The sequence below is a fragment of the Perca fluviatilis genome, chromosome 9 (genome assembly GCF_010015445.1).
Source record: "Perca fluviatilis chromosome 9, GENO_Pfluv_1.0, whole genome shotgun sequence".
NCBI classification, from domain to species: Eukaryota; Metazoa; Chordata; class Actinopteri; order Perciformes; family Percidae; genus Perca; species Perca fluviatilis.
This window is the reverse complement of record NC_053120.1, coordinates 29,757,065-29,773,144: the sequence shown is the minus strand read 5'-3', so window position 1 is coordinate 29,773,144 and position 16,080 is coordinate 29,757,065. Positions and strand designations below refer to the sequence as shown.

At 38.4% G+C, this 16,080-nt stretch overlaps 1 protein-coding gene across 1 annotated transcript; it reads right to left on the bottom strand.

Annotated features, from left to right (window-relative positions):
• Window positions 1-460: 460 nt before the first annotated feature.
• lrrc8db (leucine rich repeat containing 8 VRAC subunit Db) lies at window positions 461-9,476 on the bottom strand. Its single transcript, XM_039812172.1, has 2 exons — window positions 8,976-9,476; window positions 461-6,122 (listed from the first exon to the last, which is right to left on the bottom strand). Exon 2 carries the CDS (start codon window positions 6,118-6,120, stop codon window positions 3,565-3,567), a length of 2,556 nt encoding a protein of 851 aa, XP_039668106.1. The 5' UTR covers window positions 6,121-6,122; window positions 8,976-9,476; the 3' UTR covers window positions 461-3,564.
• Between the last annotated feature and the right edge of the window lie 6,604 nt (window positions 9,477-16,080).

Below are 16,080 nucleotides of genomic sequence, written 5' to 3'. Positions count from 1 at the left end.
ACCTCTGGGAAATATTCTATTCTCTCCAGCTTCAGTCTTTCACCAATTTTAACCCCACTTTACCCCACTTGGAATGGGGAGTAATGTAAGTTAGTGGAATTCAGAGCGGGAGGTTGTAGGAATCGCTTTTAAATATGGGCCTACTGTCACTCTGTCTGCAACGTCAGTGGAGACCCTTCAGTCTCATGTCATATACATGACATAATAGGTATTACGTCTTGTTTGTAGCTTATGAAAAAGGCCACATCAGAATCACAAACCCACTCTGAACAGCCAAAGAATAGAAACAGAATGTTATGTGTTGCGAATTTAGTTGTCAGCTCTGTATCATCCAAAAGAGTTTGTATTACTCACAAGAAAATACTTTGCATTTAGAATGAACTAAATATATTGTGGGTTTGTTAAAATAAATGTGTCAGTCATGATAAAAAAGATAAAATCAAGATTATAGTACCAATAATTATTTTTAGTCATTCATATTTATTTGAGTGAAATGTGTTGATTTGCCTCACAATGTTCATATGCAAACAACTATCTGCCTTTTCTCTCTCTCACACACACACACACACACACACACACACACACACACACACACACACACACACACACACACACACACACACACACACACACACACACACACACACACACACACACACACACACACACACACGATCAGTAAGAAAGAAGAATTGAATATATAATTGAATATAGTTTGTATTTTGTGAAATACTGTAACTATGGCCTAGTTATCATACACCTATGTTAAAAAAAAAAAAATATGTCATTCATAAGCAGTATGTTGAATGAACTGGTGAAGTGAAGTATAGGAGCACTGTGTCTTATACTGCTTCATGTATTTTATTTTTACCAAACAGCAGGAGACAATTCAGTGATTTGCATGTTTAGCTGTTCAAATCTGTCATTTTTGGAATACAAACTTGTATACCAAATTGTAAAAATGTAATCAGTTCTGAAAAAAACACTGAATGTAATGTGTATATTGGTCAAAATGTTTAGAAACCCCATTCTTAACCCTGTTTCCTAGTTGTGATGTGTTTCTAAGCAGTAACAACACTAAGTAAGAAGATTGTATTGTATGTACACTGTTGTTTAACAATGGATAAATTAATTTAAACATAAATGGCGGGTATTTCAGGCATCAAGATTTAACTGTACAACCTCCAAATATGCTCTTGGTGCAAAAGCAGCTTTTGATTCATTTAGCACATTTTAAAACCAGGTTCACAAAGTGCTGTGTAAAGAGAAGAACAGATAAAAGTCAATGAGATAATATATACATACAAATTACACACAAAATGCATGGAAAATACAGTGTTTACAAGAATAAAACAATTGTGAGCAAAAGTACAACTAAAAAACATACTTGTGGGTTGGCTGTACACAAAAAAGGAAACAATGTACTATCTATTCCTTTGAAAAAATCAACTGTATCAAAAATAATGATACCGCTGAGTGATAATGAACATGAATCAAGACTTTTCAAGAAGTAGTGACAAGGTTTGGATGGGAACCTCATCATGTTGGTGCGTAAAAGTACAAGGTATATTCAAATCAGAGTGCATAAGGTTAATAATACTAGGTTATACCTACACAGTTCTTTAATTTGTTTATGCAGCATATGTCATTGTTTAAAAGGTGCTCAAAGTTTAAAGGTGCTTTTCTTATCATTCACAGAGAAATTAAATGTGTCAATACAGGAGCAGTTGGCAGCAACAGGCACCCGGGGACCACCTCCAGTCTTTTTACCTGTGCCTTTTGGTCATAGGGCACTGACAGCAGCACTAACCTAGACAAGGGTGGCAGTTTTGATCGTGTGACCATAACACGTGACAGCTCTATTTAATGTTGCGAAACGGTCGTAGTTGTAAACACGTGTTTAACGTTGTGAAACGGAACTGCTTGGGTAAGTTTAGGCAAAAAACTACTTGGTTAGGGTTAGGAAAAGATCATGGATTGGGTAAATCCGTAACAAAGTTGGTTTACCTAAAGAAAGTCAACATTGACTTTTGGTTTCCCGTGGCACACAAACAGCTGTCTCCTGGGTGAGAGTCCTGGGTTTGTTTGACCCATCCACCACCCCAACCCACTTTGGCACTCTTAAGCTTGATTTATGGTTGTGCGGAGGCTCCAAGCAGAGCTTTCGCCGTAGCCTACGTAAGTGGCCTGAATTTTATACTTGTGCATTGGTGTGTGCGTCGATCTCTTTAGGGCTGGCATGTGTGTGGGGAGCGTGTGGTAGAGCCAGTGAGAGAGGGACGCGATAAGCTTCAGAGCGAGTGGCGACTCTAGAGGCATAGTGGGAGACACAAAGTGTCTCCCCGTGTGCTTTCTGACCACAGTCGGAAATCTGTAGCAGGAAAAGTTAACCTTCTCCTTGATTTCATGTTGTTTATGGAGAAGGAGAACCAGGAAATGAGTAGACAGAAATGCAACGCTACCAAGCTGCGGCGGAGCGTCACAGTGAAGTTACATTTTTTGAGAGGTGCACGTCAGGCTACGGCGTAGGGTCCGGCGTAGGGTCGGTATCTACGTACGTAGCTACAGCGTTGATTTAACGTAGAAGCACAAATTGGCTTTTAGACTACATCACCTGATTTTCGCCTTTACTCCCACCATGATTACTATAGCCACTAGACATAAACATAACATAAATATGGGTCATAATAGGCTGCTTGCACAATCTACCTATACGGCTTTCTTTGAGAGGACGGTCTGATATCACCAAATTGCGAAGCTGGCAATTGGATCTTGAGTAGAATTTTTTTTTTTTAAGGGGTCAGTTCACCCAAATAACAGAACAGAAACAACATATTTGATAACATAGAAACATATTTGCTTACTATATCTCGCCATCATCCTCAAGTTTTGAAATATCCGTACTTAAGATTTCTTGCCTCCATCCCAATTCAATTGAGGGGAATGGCATTTTGTGCATCCTTGAACATTTCAACAGCAACATCTTCTTCCAGAATGACCCAGTCACTCTGGATAATCAACAAACTTGCTGTAAACAGGTTTCACTAAGAATATTTGATAAAATGTAGAAATAATGCTGTTGAATCATTTCAAACATGATATCCTGTTGCCGTGAGGTGCAGACCAAAATCTACTAAGATCAATTTTATTTGGGTGGAGGCAGAAATTTCTGAACTAACTGCATGGTTAGATACCATTACGGGAAAGGTGTTTTTGTAATTTGAGTAAACTGTCCCTTTTAAGTTGAGGTCAATTAGGTGTATCTAGTTAATGTAAATACAATTAATTTAAATCACAAAGATAAAAAGGAGGGTTGTTTCAAAAGGATAGAAATGTCCATAGATCCACTGTAGACATGACACCAGCCATGATCAATCCTAGAGTTCCTCTAAATTTCTCCAGTTGTACCGACCTTGTATGTGTTGTGGTATGTTCATTTCATAAGTTACCAATACATCATGAAGTGCACCAGTACTGTACCATGTAAATACAGTTTCAAATTTTTAAAAGACTTATTTACACCCAAGATGAAATGCCAGACATTTTATGCCACGTAGGATGTGACTACCGTCCATCACTTAGACATTTACACCCATTTGGAAAAGAAGCACTAGATTCCTGATTAATGCTCTCTTTTGCCTCCATGGGGAGCGTGTCAAAGAGATGATCCTCCACAATCAGGCAGCTCCTGTGCAGGAGGCTGCATTGACCAAGCTGAGCCGGGAGACGATCCAGACAGTTTCCCTTCAGTTCCAAATGTGTCAGCTGTGACAGTTGGCCAATTTTCTCTGGAATGGAAGAGATACAGTTGTGACCGAGACATAAGGTCCTCAGTTTGTTGCATTTGAACAGTTGCTTAGGAACTACCTCGACTTTGTTGCCGGTAATGGCAAAATGTTGGAGGTTCTGCAGAAAGCCAGCCTCCAGTGGTATTACCACTATAGAGTTGTGGCTAACATCGAGGTACCTCAACTTGGGAAGGGTGAATAACGATGAGGGTAGAGACTCAAGCTTGTTGTGTGAGAGATAGAGCGACTCAAGGTTTTTGACATGGCTAATTGACAATGGAATGGAGATGATTTTATTGTGCCAAAGTTTGAGGCACGTCAGTCGCTTAAGGTGCTGGAAGCTGATGATCTCCTCAATGGTACGAATGTTGTTGGATTTTAGATCAAGTTCCTGAAGGTTGTTCAAACTGAAAATGGCATGGGGGATTCGCTCCAGCTCACAGTTAAGAAGCTCCAGTTCGGCGAGATTCATTATTTTCTTCAAACTATTCAGCACTAAGAGCTTTGTACCATCATTATGAATGACCAACTTGATCAGATGTGGAGACAGATCCGTTATGTTTGTCGGGATCTTTGTTAGGTTGCTTTTGAGATGCAGAATATTTAAGTGCCTGAGGTCTCGCAGAGACTCGAGTCCGATCATTTTGTTGTTTTCAGAGTTCAGGTTACCAACCAAGTACAGTTCCCTTAAATTTTTCAACAAGTATACCCAGCTTGGAATCTCAGCAACATCTGTGAATTTGACATGAAGGCACCGGAGATGATCACGCAGAAAAATGAAAGCAGTCTGTTCAACTTTGGCTGGACAGTGATACAAGTGCAGCTCCTGGAGGTTTATCATTTGTGAGATTTTAGCTGTTATCCTGGCCTCTGGGATTAATTCTAGTTTAAGGATTTCCAAATCAGTGAGATCAAACACAGCATCTGGCATCCCGGAGAGCATAAAAAGATGGAGTTCCAACTTTTCTTGAGAATTACGCGTCACATGCTGCCGCAACTTCTCAAAGGTCCACTCATGGTTCAGGCTGATCTCCCGAAGTTTGTTCTCACTCACCTCAGAGAGAAAAACACCAAAACGCTTTGAATACAGCTGGTCATACTGATCGACCATGTGGAGGAGGAATGCAAAGTCATTCTTAACATCTGGAATATCACTGAAGCTGCTCTCCTCTCTGACTTTTTCAAAGGAATACTCCTTAAGTGGTCTCCGAAAAAGCCAGAACAGTGTGTATATACAGATTATGCCATAAACGCATATAAGAGCAATATAACTAACAAGGAGTTTCTTTAACATGAACGCCATGTTGTGTGTACAGTGGAACTTTGTGTATCCAGTCAAATGCTTTATTTCAGGCTCACACACATGGTCAAATTCTATAGAGGCAACAAAAGTCATCGTGTAGCAGAGGATCAAAATGAACTTAACTGTTTTGATGACTGTCTGAATGGCATACAGCCTGTAAATCAAGTCACTGTCTTCCACATGGGCACGGAATTTCCGGACTTTTTCAAACAGGGCTTTTGCTTGCTCACCATCTTTCTTGTCCAGAATGGTCATGGCGGGAACTTCACTCACAAGCTTTTCAGCAGAAAACGTGAGCCCAGGTTTAGTCAGCATTGGGGCGGACTGATTTGGACTCCCCTCCTCGCTGCATGTTGACAGATGCTTCAGGAGGGAGGAGGCCCCAGCCAGTCTCTGCTTATTCTCCTCCGAGTCCTCGCAGGCAGTCTCGGACAGTGCTTTGGTAGTCCAAGGCGATTCGAAACATTTTCCCAGTATCGAAACAAAATGTTCTATTTTGGAACTTGTCTTTGGGTACTTGAACCAGAAGTTGCTACTGACCATTAATACAATGGTGTGAATTAGAGCCAGGTATGGGAAATATTTGGAATACCAAGGAAGGGCAACATGGTAGCACATCTGATTGACAAAAACATACTGCTGAAAATCCAGCTTAGTCCTGACACCTGTAGGCTGAGGCTGCCCAAGAGTACCCGACTGCGTGAAGTGAACTGTAGGGGCGATGCTATCAGGAGGCCTTCTAGCCATTAAAGGAGCGGCTTGCTCTCCAACGGCGCTTTCTTTGTTCCATAAACTATCAACTATCTCTGGGGGTTGGGGTCCTAAAAAGCCCCCAGCCCCCTCTGGAGTTTGTTCCATAATGGGAAGACAAACCACTTGGTCCTTAGTTAACTGCATCGTTCCAGAAAATATGGCCAACATCAACATGACAATACCAAGATAATCCATGAAGACATCCCACCATGGTTTCAGTATTCGATAAGTCGGCTGGATGTCATTCAGGGAGGCTACTTCTGTGAGGCTGAACATTCCTGCAAAAGAGAATATGAATTACCATCATGCTTGATTTCTGTCATTACAAAAACTATACATAATACGATTCTCATCCCAGTAGATTTTTTTTAAATCTGTATTTCTAATTTCACTGACTAATTGAATAGTTTCCTCATAACCTCCCACTGAGTTTCCCTTGTGCCACCCTGCTTTCACACATAGGCTTTGGCAGCTTTTTGAGTAAGGCTACATTTTCAGATGTATGCACCTTGTCATTATTTTATTCAAGCTAAATAGGTTTTTTATCTTTGTTTTAACAATTCTATTTTTTCAAGAAATTGCTGTATATTTTAGCTGTGACCAACAGGGTGTAAAAGTTCAAAACTTGAATTTATGAAAATAATATTGTGCTATTGCAGGACAAAGCTTTTACCTGAGCTTACTACATCTCACAGAGGGTGAAACTATTGGTGTGTTGTGGCATTCCTTGCCAACTTAAAACCTACAAATTCCATGTTTACCACTATTTTCATTGGATGGGTGACAAGTGGTAAACATCATACAACTTCAAGTTTCATAATACTTTAGTTTACAGAGTGGTCATTTTTCACTTATATAAATGATGAAGAACTGCAAAAAAAAGTACCAGTTTAATGATAAATATATCCATATAACAATTGATAAATTTTTTGTTGTCATGTTATTGTATTGGATCATTCTGAATTGTAATGTGTTTCTAATAGCCTATTTCATTTTATAAATTTTTAGTAAGATAATACACATTGTTTTGCATTGTAAAGGTGTTTCTATTTTTCTGGTCACTTGTATATCACACCTGGTTGAAATAAATATTTCCTGGCTTTACTAGTTGATGAGAACAAGCCAATGTGACCAGTGCACAATAGATTTTGGGACACTGACGACTGGAGAGATTCACTCACTCCACTTTTAGGGAAGGCCGCATTTGCCTGTCACATTTAGCCCTTGTGTTGTCCTTCGGGTCCCAGTGACCCGAAGGACAACACAAGGATTATGTACTTCCGTTTACTTTGTTGAGAATTGCTCTCTAAACAAGGGTTAATACAGCACCTTAGTTCTTGTTTGTACAGCATTTTGGTCAGCTTAAACTGTGTTTAAATGTGTTCTAGAAATAAACTTTACTTACTTACTTTACAAGAAACAGGGTTTAGAGAGCAATTCTCAACAAAGTAAAGGGAAGTACATAATCCTTGTGTTGTCCTTCGGGTCACTGGGACCCGAAGGACCACACAAGGGTTACAGGTGGCTCAGAGAGAGCAGCCTTGTCAGATTGTTATGGATTTAGAGATGACACTGCCCTCGAACTGGGACACACCACACACGTCTGTAGAGACAGTGCATGCCATGTCAAACACAAATTCTGCAAACCTAAATGTAGTCATAATTATCCATAACGCACCCTTTAAATGACTTATCATTGCAACATGCTTTTCTGTGCATGCCAACTAACTACTGCCTTACTACATATTAGCCTCCTTCTACAGAGTTTACAGTGTGCTCTGTCAGTAGCACTCGCTACTTGGGGTTGGGGGGAAAAATTATACAGCATAGTATCGCGATATCTTCTGTGGCAATACTGTATCGATACACAGACGCCAAGTATCGATCTATTATTATACTGTATATGTGTTGGTCAGTTTGTCTGCTTGACAATCCCATTTTGCAGCAATAAAATTGAAATGTGATGAACAAACAGAGTAATGTATCTTTTTAGATGAAACAGATGTTGACAAAGTTTCCTTTTGGGGACATAATTGGAAATTGGGAAACATTTGAAGTTGGGGGAAAAAAGGTAATAAATTGCAATATATCGCAGAATATTGCAATATGTTTAAAATCGCAATAATATCGTATTGTGACATAAGCATCGTGATGATATCGTATCATGAGGCCTCTGGTGATTCCCACCCCTACTCACTGCCAGTGATGTAACGATACACTCAACTCATGATTCGATACATTTCACGATTTTAAGTCCACAATACGATTTTCTCACGATTCGTTTAACAGAATGTTGCAGACAAATGACTGAAAATAGTCCTTATTTATATAAACTGTGCAAAACAACAGATGTGTCCGCTTATCAAAAGTGCAAGTGAAATTGTGTTTTATCTTAAATAACAAAAATTATAATAAAAAAAAGAAGCAGTGAAACAAGTGAAACGCCCTAGGCTGTTTAAAAATTGCATCACCATTATTTTTATTTTTTTTAATTATATCTCAACCGGTTGTAATCTTTACACATTTACTGTATATCGATTTTTAACCGATTCTCGATGCACGTTACATCCCTACTCACTACCACCCACATATACCCATCATACTGCCTTAGTAGCCTAAAATTAACCTTTGTATATGTTGCCTGTAAATACTCTCATACTAACAAATATATTGAATACATAATATATGTATTATTTATTTATTTTTTTAATTAAATTAAATAATATAAAAAATATTTGTGACACAAATATTTTGTTTGTTGAAAGAAGGTGACTATTTTTAACAAGGTTGGTTGAGACCGGTATAGCAGCAAGACGCATCCATGGCACAAAACAGCAGAAGGACCTCATTCCGTGAAGCCTTTAAACACAGCACTGATATCGGAGTTACATCAGAAGAAATCACGACACGTTCACATTATTACATTACATTAGGGCACTAAAGACTAAATGCCCTGCTGGTTCATTTTTATAGCCGCTGTTTTTTCACAACGCTATATATATATATATATATATATATATATAACCTGCTACCACTACTGGGCCAGAGCATTTAGAGGTGCATTTAGGGCTATTGTAGACCTTGAATATCCCAAATAACAGACCAGCACTCAAACGCACAGATATACACACCTTCAGGATGTCTGATCCAGTTATTTCGATGCCAGCAATACCGAACAACACCTCTCTTTATATGCCATGTTTCGCTGCGGTGATAAAGCCGTCCCTTCTTCGCATCAGTTGAACTGTGGGCCTGCTGGCCGGGCTGTAAGCAGCTTAGCTGACTACCCCCACTCCGCTTCAGATGCTCGGGTCCCCCGGTGGCTGGCGGTACAGCCGGGCACGGCAGCACCAACTGCTGGAAGTGTAACGTTACCCACACTCACCGAGGTTGCTATAGCCTACGTTACACCATGACCATCAATTGGCAACGGTTCTGTAGTAAATATATGTAGATAAATATCTCCTGATGTAGCACAGGATATGTTTCACATAGCTTAAAGCCTGCAAGGATTGAAAGTAGGAGAGATGACCCACTGAAGTTAGGGACCGTCGTAAAAGTGAAAAGGGTGTAATTTAAAGTTACATACACAGCTTTGTTTTGTTATACCAAAAAAGATGTACATGAAAGCTTTCACTAGAGGAAACGCTTAAGAGGCTAGTAGAGCCATATGTATTCTACGTTTTTAAATATTACATATTACATTAAATTTCTCTGTTTGTCACAGAGAAACTTCAAATTACCTTGATTTTAATGCAGGTCTTATTCGTCTTTGCACAATGTGTCATTGCTTTATGACCCAATGAACCAATTATGGTGTTTTGTAATAGCTTTGTCACTTTTATGTCATAGATACTTCAAAACACTTTGTTTCTGTTCTTGGTATCTTTGCACACAGTGAACACTCCATACTAAGGGACAACAGTTGGAAAATTAGTCACATGGCTAACAATTGTATATTTACAATAGTGTCGATCAATGTGCATTGTCCCTGTAAAAAAAATAAAATATATAAATAAAAAATAATAAACATATATTTAGCAGGACTATATATATATATATATATATATATATATATATATATATATATATATATATATCAGTGGCGATTTCTTGACTTGGATTTTATTGACTAAATGCGTTAGAATACATTAATCTCGAAGACGAGTTGGTTCAGAATTAGCTTACTCAATGTCCTTCTCATACACTCCCGTAGCGTCTCAGTGCATTTCCCTGTTGAAGCCTAGCGTCCGTTAACTTCAATGGGACTGCTTTGAGCAGTTTTTTTCAGTGATTCGAAACTAGACGGTCATTGGATAAATGCTGCGATTATGTCCCGCCCACAGACGCTCAGCGTCTCTGGGGGTCAATGGAGCAGTAGGCTGGCCTGGACGCTGGGCTTCTGCGTGATGATTGGAGGGTCTGTCGAAGTTTTGATTGACAGCGATTTTGTACTATAAAAACTCGCCGAAGCTGTTCAACTTCAAGCAGAGCTCCGCTCAGTCCCATCGCGGATTTTGCAAGTGTAGTTGAAAGACGAACTGCTGCAACCTATTTCTTGGTATTTGCTTGCCAAAATTGCTAGCCAATTTTCATCATACATTTCATACAATTATACACCACATTCCTTGTTTCAGTTTAACCTAATTCCCACATTTCCTCCTACGAGTTTAATATTGTTTTGTTACATCGTTTGTTCGATCATTCATTCATACAGTAGGCTAGGCTAGTGTTGTAGGGGTGAGTTTGCCCTAGCCAGCTAGCAAACTGCACACGATGGCAGACAATGCTAATATTGTCGACCTGATTTTGGCAAAGCCGTTTGAAACTCTTCCTTACGAGGAGAAACTTAGAGTTAAACAGCAGGGTTAGATCAACACTTAAGATTTATTTAGTGCAAAAGACAGGGCAAAGTAACAGGTCTGTTCAGCTCTCCTGGTATGACAAAGTTAGCTGGCTGACTGGAAGTACAGTGACAAAGAAAATGCACTGCTGGCCATGCCTCTTGATGAAACCTTCTCACAGATATTATAAATTAGTATTATAATAATTATATTATCATTATATTATTTAATTATTACATTATTATTATTATATTATTATATATATTATTATAATATTAATATAAATAAATAGACAATTTTTATGATGTAGGCCAAAAATGAGCTTCCCCTCTTTGAATGGCCAGCAGCTGCCACTGATATATATATATATATATATATATATATATATATATATATATATATATATATATATATATATATATATATATATATATATATATATATATATATATATATATATATATATATATATATATATATATATATATATGTTCCTATGCAGTTAGCATTGTTGTTTTTTATTACACTTATTACACATTTTTATCTGAAATTACTTAATTTTACATTTCTTCTTTGTGTGCATGTATTTGGTGAATAATGATTTTGATTCTTTATTTAATCTAGGACTGATCCTGTTGCAGTCACAAGCTCTTAAACTTTGAAGGAAAAATTATGCAATGAGCTCTTCTTATTTATTTTGCCCCAACAACTTTAATTTTTTTTGTTCTAGACACTTATAGACTATTTTTTCATTGGTGCATCATGTGCGCATAATAATAGACTAATCTTCTTTGCCTTATAAATCCTCACCAGCCAGCTGGAAATATCTAATCCCACAACACCTTTGGGAACATGCAATGTGCATTGACACCTTTCAGATAGTCTCATGCGCCGTACGTCAGACATTCTCCTCCCCTTTCGCTATCAAGGGCACTGTTGCTGCATCTGGAGCTTAGCACTGCCCAAAACCATTGTGATTGGTTTAAAGTAGGTCTGTCAAGCGATTAAAATATTTCATCACGATTGATCGCATGATTGTTCAGTTAAGTCTTGATTAAGAGCAAATTAATCGCACTTTTTTTTTTAACTGTTCTAAATGTGTGTTTTTGGAGTGGATCACTTCAGTATCAAAGGACCCTGAAAAAACTCAACATTTTGGACAATGATGGTCATCCACTCCAGAGCACTTTCACAAAGCAGAAGAGCATGATCAGCTCAAGACTACGCACACTGCCATGCACAACTGACAGACTGAGAAAGTAATTTGTCCTCTACAATTCTTCACAAAAAGGAAAATGAGAGAGAGACTTCTCTGCATAGTCTGTCTGCCTCTCCTCCCTCTCCACCACTTCCACTACCTCCTATAACAGTTATGTACTGACTGTCCACTGGCCCACTGTTTACTGTTCACTGCTTACACTGTTTACTGGCTATATTAGCCCATATGCACAACCCCTCCCTCCCTCCTTCCCCCAGCATGGACTGAGGTCGAACTTAATACTTGAACAATGGCTGTAACACTATTACTTCAAACCTCTAATATTAACTGTTGATTTGTGTCTATCCTACTGTCTACTTTATTCCCTTATAATGCCCATATTTAATTTTAATCTTTATCCTTGCACTGCTATAGTTTTTATATTACTATTAGGGCTGTGAATCGATTAAAAAATGTAATCGAATTAATTACATACTCTGTGATTAATTAATCGAAATTAATCGCATACATAATTAACGGTGCCTGAACCGATACTTTTTAAGAAAGTAAAAAAAGAAAAGAAAAAAGAAGGGTACTAAACAACAGTCGGTTACATTAAAGAAGGGCTTGTTTATTGCTAAGGCCATATGGTCAAAATTAAATGATATGAAATGAAAGGCAGCTGGCTTGTCAGGCTAGCAGATTGTTACATACCGGTGTTGAATCCTCTACAATAAAACACAGTCAAACTTTACACCGTTTAGCGTTAGCTGTCAGCATTTTAACAGTGTTTAATCCAGCTACTAGCTAGCGGTAGGCTAACGTTAGCTGCTGTTGAGTATAGTGTTAACTAGCGTCACGTGCAGCGGTGTTTGTGTTGCCTGTATCGTCCGTTTCAGAGCATCAGAGAGAAGAGCAGACATATCAGTGGCACCAGATTTCGGTAGCCAGGGTTGGCAGGAAGAAGTAACAAGTAGCTAAATGTTCCAATCAATGATCCAGGCAGCACATTCTCGTCTCCCTCCTTCATTTTACAGTCGAATAGTGGCTAGAATGGCTCCGGGTCAAACGTCAATATGGAATGGATTAATCTGCGTTATTTTTTTTAACGCCTTATTTTTTGTCAGATTAATTAATCGAAATTAACGCATTATTTTCACAGCCCTAATTACTATGTTTACATTATTCTCTTAAATTGTCCATATTTAATGCTGGTCTCTAGACTTTATCTTTGCACTAATGGACCTATTTGCACTACCACCATGACACACACTCTCATACTGAATCACAGGGTCAGTTCCTGCCCTGTCACTGCAAGTGTCTCATGCTTATACTTATCCCATAGTACATTCATGTGGATTTTTTATTTTATTTAGTATTTTTTATTTTATTGTCCATGCTATTAATGTGGATTTGCTTTTTTATTATCCTGTTTGTGATGTATGTGAATGTTGTGTGTGACGTCTTAAGCTACTGGGACCTTGAATTTCCCCTTGGGGATCAATAAAGTATCTATCTATCTATCTATCTATCTATCTATCTATCTATCTATCTATCTATCTTTTAATGCTCAAGTGGTATTTGGGACTCAATGTACTCCGGTGGTAACTCAATTCACATCGACAGTACATGCAAATAACTTCTTTTGAAGTTGAATCTTCTCATTTAACTCTAAGCATGAACTACTCCTTAAGAAGAATTTGTGGCTGGATAATATGTCAAAAGAGAATAACAGAACAAGCACCCCTGTTGCAGCCACTTAAAGCCCCTTTCACACAACCTGTTAAAGACAGGAATGTTGCACCTTTAACAATAGCACCACTTTGCTTTTTAGGGTCTGACGCCCAAGAGCGTCTGTATCCTTTTGTGATCGCAGATGGGCCATTAAAGAATCACCCATCTCCATCCCTTTAGCTCTGCATTAATCTCTATAGCAGCAAGGACACACGCAGCCCCCTCACAACCAGATAGTTTTGTGATTGGTTTAAAGTAGGGCTGGCAAGCGATTAAAATATTTCATCACGATTGATCGCATGATTGTTCATAGTGAAGTCGTGATTAATAGCAAATTAATCGCACATTTTTTTAACTGTTCTAAATGTACTTTAAAAAAGGGATTTTAAGTTTTTAATGCTCAAGTGGTATTTGAGACTCGACGTAACTCAATAATTATCAATAAATCGTAAATTCACATCGACAGTACATGCAAATAACTCTTTTCAAGAGAACCATCTGGAAGGGTTTTGAAACAGAACTTGCCATTCAAAAGACCCTTTTCTTAATTCATTTCTGCTCAAGGAAGTTGGTTTCTTTTTTGGGGGAGTATCTTGAGCTGCTTTTTAATGATCATTAATTTAATTAAAATGAAAGTAATAAAGCCTGCAACTCAGAAAGGGAAGTCTGAGCCTGTGTGAGCGTTAATCGCGCGTCAAAAAAATTTGTGGCGTTAAAAGGAATTTGCGTTGGTTGCCTGGGTGGCCTAGTGGTAGAGCACACACCCACATATAGATGCTCAGTCCTTGATGCAGAGGCCGCGGGTTTGATTCCGACTTGTGGCACTTTCCTGCATGTCAATCCCCCTCTCTTTCCCCTTTAATGTCTAAATAAATGCCTAAATGCCAAAAAAAGAATCTTAAAAAAAATAGGAATTTGTGTTAACGTTATCATCATCATGTTCATTTTCACAGCCTTTGATGAAAGAAATTCAAACAAGCCAGAGCAGTTTTTTCCCCTATCCCAGAGTGATAAGCGGTGTAGCCAGACCATACTCAAGCATTGACAGACTGTGGAGATGGTATGGTAGGCTATGCAATATATGATATTAAGAAACTTAGATTATTTTTTTCTCTACAATATTAGTCAATTCAACACTATTGCTTTTCCCATACTGCTTTGATCTGATCAAATTGTATTGTTTAAAAAAAAAAAATGTTATTCATTATTTTTTTAAATAGTGGGGTTTTGTGTAGTTAGAACTTTAAGAAATTCCATCCTAAGAAATGACATTTAGAAAACAAATCCATTTTTATTGGTCAACAACATTAAAATACTGCTTATAAAATACATTTTTGTAATGTAAGGCTGTACACTTATTGTGCACATTTTAAAAAGCTGAAGAAAAACACCAGTATGACAAAGTCCTTTAAATGTAATGCACTTTATACAGAATTGTCAAGGTATTACGTGTACTTATGTAAGATATATCTCTTGTTTTTTTGCATTTCTGCTGCAGTCCATGTGAACTAACAGTCTCTTGAAAATAAAATACTTAATCAGGGCAACATAATACAATATAGCATACACATGACTACTGGCCTATCTTAAGTGAAGTCTTCCATTTAGATTCACATTCAGTAATCAAATTACTTCATATAGCAGTGACAGGAAATGTGCGTGTTTGGAACCGAGGCTTATTTGCTTTCTTGCCAAGTCACATGAGAATATTGATACCGCTCTTAGATATGAGATTGATGTCAATCTTCTCATCTAACTCTAAGCATGAACTACTCCTTAAAAAGGTCCCATGGCATGAAAATTTCACGTTATGAGGTTTTTTAACATTAATGAGTTCCCCAGCCTGCCTATGGTCCTCCAGTGGCTAGAAATGGCGATAGAGGTAAACCAAGCCCTGGGTATCCTGCTCCGCCTTTAAGAAAATGAATCTGCCGATCTGGAATCTTCCCTATATGTCGTCATAAGGGGAAAGGTTACCTCCCCTTTCTCTGCTTTGCCCTGCCAGAGAATTTGGCCCGTCCATGAGAAAGAGAGAGACATCATAGCTTGCAAATGAGCAAAGCATGGCAGTTGGTCACGGCCACACCCTCACCCACCACCTTGCCCTGCCTCTCTCCTCCTCAATAGCATTTAAAGCTACAGACAGAAATGGCACGTCCTAATTTCGGGAAAGAAACTTCAGATACAGTATTATGGGACCACTAAGACCTATCTAAAAGCATCCAAAAAGCAGCATGTCATTGGACCTTTAAGAAGAATTTGTGGCTGGATAATAAGTCAGAAGTGAATAACAGAACAAGCACTCCTGTTACAGCCACACTTTAAAGCCCCTTTCACACAGCCTATTAAAGACAGGAACGTTGCGCCTTTAACAATGGCACCGCTTAACTTTTTAGGGTCTGACGCCCAAGAGCGTCTGTATCCATTAAAGAATCACCCATCTCCATCCCTTTAGCACTG

Bases quoted from the DNA above. Each gene is read 5' to 3' on its own strand.
- lrrc8db (XM_039812172.1), bottom strand. From the start codon at position 6,120: ATGTTCAGCCTCACAGAAGTAGCCTCCCTGAATGACATCCAGCCGACT.